The 5665-nt window shown below is 57.8% G+C and overlaps 1 protein-coding gene across 2 annotated transcripts in view; it reads left to right on the top strand.

Annotated features, from left to right (window-relative positions):
* Positions 1-5665, top strand: part of NR5A1 (nuclear receptor subfamily 5 group A member 1) — a 25512-nt gene that overhangs the window by 6180 nt on the left and 13667 nt on the right. For both annotated transcript variants that reach the window (XM_007450250.1, XM_007450251.1), the window contains one exon: positions 481-1106. In XM_007450250.1, coding sequence (XP_007450312.1) covers positions 481-1106 — 626 coding nt within the window. The remainder of the gene's footprint in view (positions 1-480; positions 1107-5665) is intronic.

Raw genomic sequence — 5665 nt, 5'->3', positions numbered from 1 at the left:
TGCTGAACCCCCAGAAGCTCTCAGCCTGGGTCCATGGTACGATAGCACTCAGCAGGACGAGAGTGGGCAAGAGACAGGACATCCGGGGCAAGAACAGTGGCTGCTGCCTGGGTGAATCCAGGAACACTTTGGGTGTTTAGTAGGCATGAGAGAAGGAAAGGGTTTGAGGCAGAAGGAATACCAAAGGCAGGGTGGAGGAAGTGCCAGGCAGAGGAGCAGAGAGATAGTAAGGTGGAGCGGAAAGAACACAGGGTCTCGTGAGGGGGGGTGGGGGCGTGATGGAGAGGTGAACAGGGCCTTGAACGCCGGGTTAGGGAGATTGACTTCCTCTGAACGCCAGGTTAAGGGCACTGGAGGAGCCATGAGAGGTATTGAGCTGGAGAGTGACACAGTCAGATCGGTTTGGGGAAGAACTGTGAGTGGGATGGTATGGCGGGTGGCCTGGAGGCGGTGAGCCTGCCCCTCTGCCTCTGCCCACAGCCGTGCGCGCTGACCGCATGCGGGGTGGCCGGAACAAGTTTGGGCCCATGTACAAGCGGGACCGGGCCCTGAAGCAACAGAAGAAGGCACAGATTCGAGCCAATGGCTTCAAGCTGGAGACAGGCCCCCCAATGGGGGTGCCCCCGCCGCCCCCTCCCCCGCCGGACTACATGCTGCCCCCTGGCCTGCATGCACCTGAGCCCAAGGGCCTGGCCTCTGGTCCACCTGCTGGGCCACTGGGCGACTTTGGGGCCCCAGCGCTGCCTATGGCTGTGCCCGGCGCCCACGGGCCACTGGCTGGCTACCTCTATCCTGCCTTCCCTGGCCGCGCCATCAAGTCTGAGTACCCGGAGCCCTACGGCAGCCCCCCACAGCCCGGGCTGCACTACGGCTACCCAGAGCCCTTCTCCGGAGGGCCTGGTGTGCCCGAGCTCATCCTGCAGCTGCTGCAGCTGGAGCCAGACGAGGACCAGGTACGGGCGCGCATCGTGGGCTGCCTGCAGGAACCGGCCAAAGGCCGCCCCGACCAGCCTGCACCCTTCAGCCTCCTGTGCAGGATGGCTGACCAGACCTTCATCTCCATCGTGGACTGGGCACGCAGGTGCATGGTCTTCAAGGAGCTGGAGGTGAGTCCCTCCTCCCACGTGGCTGGCCGCTGGTTCTGGGGTGTCCCCTCAGCTGACCAAGTCTCAGTCTTGGCCACCCCTTGGGTGGGGCTCTCCTGCCCACTGGCTTCAGGCCATGTCTGGGGACAGGGAGGCCACCCTGGGGACATGAGGAGTGTTTCTGGTCCATCACAGCCTTCCTTGTCCCTGTCCCACCTCCTCACTCACCCCTCCCTCTTTCTCCTTCTCTGTTCCCTGAGTGTCTATCTCTCACGGCCTCTGGTTCTTTTACCTCTGCCTCTGTCTCTTTCTGTTGTCTCTCTCCCTGGTGTGCTATCTCTCTGCTTCCCTGTCTCTCTCTAGTCCCTTCAATCTTTGTCTCTTTCTCTCCCAGTCTGAGTCTCTGTCGACATTTATCTTTCTTTCTCTGAGACCCTGGGCTCTCGCAAAGGACTAGCTCAGTCCTTGGGAGGCTGTCTCTGGTTGCCCCAGCCCAATGTCAGGAAGAGGGTCCAAGCCATCCTGTCCTCTCATTTGGAGAGGCCACCACTCCCTGCTAGCCTCAGATATCACAGAAGGGGTCTTAGTATCTCAGAGTTTGGGATGCTTCTCCTTCCCAGCTAAGGTGAAAGATCTTACTGTCCCTGCATCTCTCATGCACGATGGTTAGTCCCACGTGTAAATGTGTGTGTCTGTGTGTGCAGGGAGTGCTAGGTGGGAGGGTAAGTGGGGGATTGCAGGGCCCGCCCCTCATCTTCCAAATGCCTCGGCTGCAAGGCCTTCCATTGCCCTGGGTTGAGGTACCTGCGGCTAAAGTAAGCAGGAAAGCAGCAGGAGAAACTAAGGCCAGACAAGGAAGAACTTCCCAATCACCCTGCCTAGTGGTTTGAAGCACCCGAAGACTGGGAGCTGCCCCTCTAGTGCCCTGGCTCCCTATGATCAGGGTTTCTGCCAACTTCAGAGGCCCCCCTCCCCCAAGCCTGGCCAAGCCCATCCTCCCTGGCCTAGACAGAGACATGATAGGCCTTTAGTTCAGGCCTATTGATGTGTGCCTTTCCCAGGTCAGTCCCCTTGGCTGTTCTGGGACTGGGTGTAAACAGCAGGGCCTGTTGCCCTCCCTGCTGGGGCCACTGCAGCCTTGAGCAGCATTGTCAGTGCTGACGCCACTCAGACCTGGGATTCCTCCAGGGGCATGTGGCCGGATGGGCCAGGGGTACTGTCTGCAGGGGCTGAGCTGGGCATGGGGGTCGGGGGGATAAGATGAAGCCTGGGCACTGTGAACCCTCGAGGTATCGTGGAGCTGGGCGCCTGGGTTGCTCTGCGGCCCAGAGCAACCAAGCATTGGCTGTAATGCCTTCTGCTTCCACTGTGGGGGGCCTGTTGTGGCTGATGTCTGGGGATTTGCCGGGTGTCTCTCATGGGGTGGGACTTCTCACCCCTGCCCCCTCTCTAGGCTGACCTCATGGGTAGAACAAGAGGCAGGGCCTCAAACAATCCCATCTGCCTTCCACTGGTGGCTGGAGGCCCTGGTGGGGGAGGAGGATCCCAAGACCCTTCGGTTGGTTGCCAGCTTTCCCTCCAGGCTTCCCATGAGCCCCCAGTGCAGAGGGGAAGAGGAGCAGAGCATTCCTGGCCTTCCAGAATCCTGGATCCAGGGGCAGGGCACTTCCTCTGACCGCCTTCCTGGTCTCTCAGGGTTTTTCACGCAGGATGGGAAGGGCTTTTGTCCAAGCTTAGCTGAGTGTTTTTTCCTGCTTCTGGTTTCTCTGTGGTCCAAACCTTCCTGCTTCCCCTTCCCAGAGTCTCTGAATCAAGCCCAGGAATATGAACCATCATTACCAGCCTCTGTAAAGGAGCCTTGCAGATAAATACCAGCCCAGCCCTTAGAGGGCCTCTCATCAGCCATGTGGAGCTTCTTTCCCACTGGTCCAATAAGCCCTGGGCTGATGTCTATTTGCAAAGCCAGAGGTAGGGAAGCAGAAAAGTGTGAGGGGAGCTGAATATTTTTAAAAAAATATTTATTTATTTACTTATTTATTTGGTTACTGCAGGTCGTAGTTGCAGCAGGTGGGCTCCTTAGTTGCAGCACATGGGCTCTTTAGTTGTGGCATGCGAACTCTTAGTTGTGGCGTGCATGTAGGATCTAGTTCCCTGACCAGGGATTGAACCCGGGCCCCCTGTGTTGGGAGCATGGAGTCCTATCCACTGTGCCACCAGGGAAGTCCCTGTTCTCTCTCTCTCTCTTTTTTTTTTTTTTTTTTGCGGTACGCGGGCCTCTCCCTGCCGTGGCCTCTCCCGCCACGGAGCACAGGCTCCGGACGCGCAGGCTCAGCGGCCATGGCTCACGGGCCCAGCCGCTTCACGGCATGTGGGATCCTCCCGGACCGGGGCACGAACCCGCGTCCCCTGCATCGGCAGGCGGACTCTCAACCACCGCGCCACCAGGGAAGCCCCCTGTTCTCTCTTTTGACTGACCATTCATTCCTCACCTCTGGGCAGGACACAGCAGACAGCAGAGGGGGCTCCCTAGCTCTGAGAGTGGGGCAGCCCTTGGCCTGTGCATAGGGACACTGAAATGAATTGGACCCAGGAGGTGTTGCCAGGCTAGAGGAAGAGACAGACATGCACATAGGTAATGCCAACACAGGGTGCCTGGGGCTCTGACAGCAGTAGAAAGGGGCCAAGGGACGCCAGCAGGAGAGTAAATGGCTCTGTGTTAGAAAGTCAGGGAAGGTTTCTTTGATCTGCACCTCTCCAGAAAGCAGGCTGAGAAGGTTAAGGGCGTTCCGGGAAAGGGGACAGCAGAAGACCCAGAAGTGTGAAAAGCTACCATGTGTCAGGGAGTCCCAGGTGGTCCTGTGAGGCAGGGCTGGAGAGGTAGGCAGGGTCAGAAGCAGAGCTTGGACCAGGAGTAGGTCCTTTGGCAGTGGGTGATGGACAGCCTGCCTGGGAAGGGCAGACTCCCACCACAGAGCCTGAGCTCTCCCCAGAGGCTTGCTCAGCCCTCTGTGATCCTGATGATGCCTTGCTGTCCAGGGGAAAGACTGGGGTCTTTGCTGAGCTGATATTGGGGCTCCAGATGCTCTTTTGGGGTTGTCCTCCTCCAGCCTCTTTCCCAGCTTGGATGTCCCTCTGCCTCCAATTTTTTTGGGGGAGGTGGGGCAGGCCATGTGGCATGTGGGATCCTAGTTCCCTGACCAGGGATCAAACCAGTGCCCCCTGCAGTGGAAGTGCAGAGTCTTAACCACTGGACTGCCAGGGAAGTCCCTCTGTCTCCATTTTTCCACCTCATGCAATCACGGTATGTTAGATCTGACATGGTACAGAGGTTAGTAACATACACCAGAATCAGAGAGGCCCGTGTTCAAGTTCCATATCTGCCACTTATCTGGTGCATGACTTTGGGCAAGTGACTTTACTCCTCTGGGCCTCAGTTGTCCCTATCTGTAAAAAAGGGGGAGTTGAAATAGTAGCCACCTCATAGGGTTGTTGGAAGGGCTTAGTGAGCTAGGGCAGGTAAAGAATTTAGCACAGGGTGCAGCGCCCAGAAAGTGTTCAGTGAGTGGGGGCAGTGGCTCCCTCCCTTGCTGGGCCCCTCTGCCAGGGTACCATTGAATCTAACCTTGCAGGTGGTAGACAGGCCTGGCCAGGAAGAGGGAGAAAAGATACATTGTGTCCACACTCCTCTGAGCACTAGAGCTCTGGGAGAAGACGGGGGCCCACCTTGCCCTGGGCTTCCAAAGCAGCTTCATACCTGCAAGGTAGCAGATACTCACCTGTACATACTGCTCAGTGGGGGCAGGGTGTAGGCCCAGGCAGGCAGCCTCTCTGGACAGTTCCCCGGGAAGGACAGCTGGGAGGATGCAAGATAGGAATCAGGGAGGTGGAGGCGAGGGCCAAGAGTGCCTAATGACCCATCTTGACATCAGTTCACCCCTGACATCCAGCTCCGAGGCCCCCGATTGGCAACAGATTTAACTGCTTAGATATATGGTTTCATTTAAGTGGCAGTAACTCTGTCAGTCCTGGACTGACAAATGACAGCCCGCCAACCACTCAGCCGGGAGAGTGCCGTGGCCAGCCCGCGGCTTGTCAGCCACTGGAGAATTACAGAGCCCACTGGCCTTCGACCGCCAGACTGATCAGACCCCAGGGGGCTCCTGAGGGGTGCCTGCTGGGAAGGAGGTCATCTCGGCACGCATAAATACCCCATCTCTGAGGCAGGCTGCAAAGTGTCAAGGCTCCAGGAAGATTTGTGGCAGACCGGCAGGAGGGGTGGGCGGCTGGTGGGCCCAGCAGACAGGCCAGGCTGATGAGGGACCCCAGGGCCGGGACTGCACATGTCCTTGTTCCCGGGGTGGCAGGGTGGACTGAGGGTAGAGGAAGAACCTTTTGCTTAGGGAAAAGCCCACGGAAGGTGAAAACCAACCCTCTTTGGTTAAGTGAGCCTCTTAGCCACCTGCTTTCCCATGGAGAGGGACTGGCAGCTAGGGCCCTCTGGTTTTCTTTTAAATAAAAAGGGGAGTGTGTGTGTGTGTGTGTGTGTGTGTGTGTGTGTGTGTGTGTGTGTGTGTGTGTGT

This window comes from Lipotes vexillifer, unplaced genomic scaffold (genome assembly GCF_000442215.2).
Source record: "Lipotes vexillifer unplaced genomic scaffold, Lipotes_vexillifer_v1.1 scaffold890, whole genome shotgun sequence".
In the NCBI taxonomy this organism is placed as follows: domain Eukaryota; kingdom Metazoa; phylum Chordata; class Mammalia; order Artiodactyla; family Lipotidae; genus Lipotes; species Lipotes vexillifer.
Note: the sequence above shows the minus strand (reverse complement) of the source record. Positions and strands in the feature narration are given on the sequence as shown.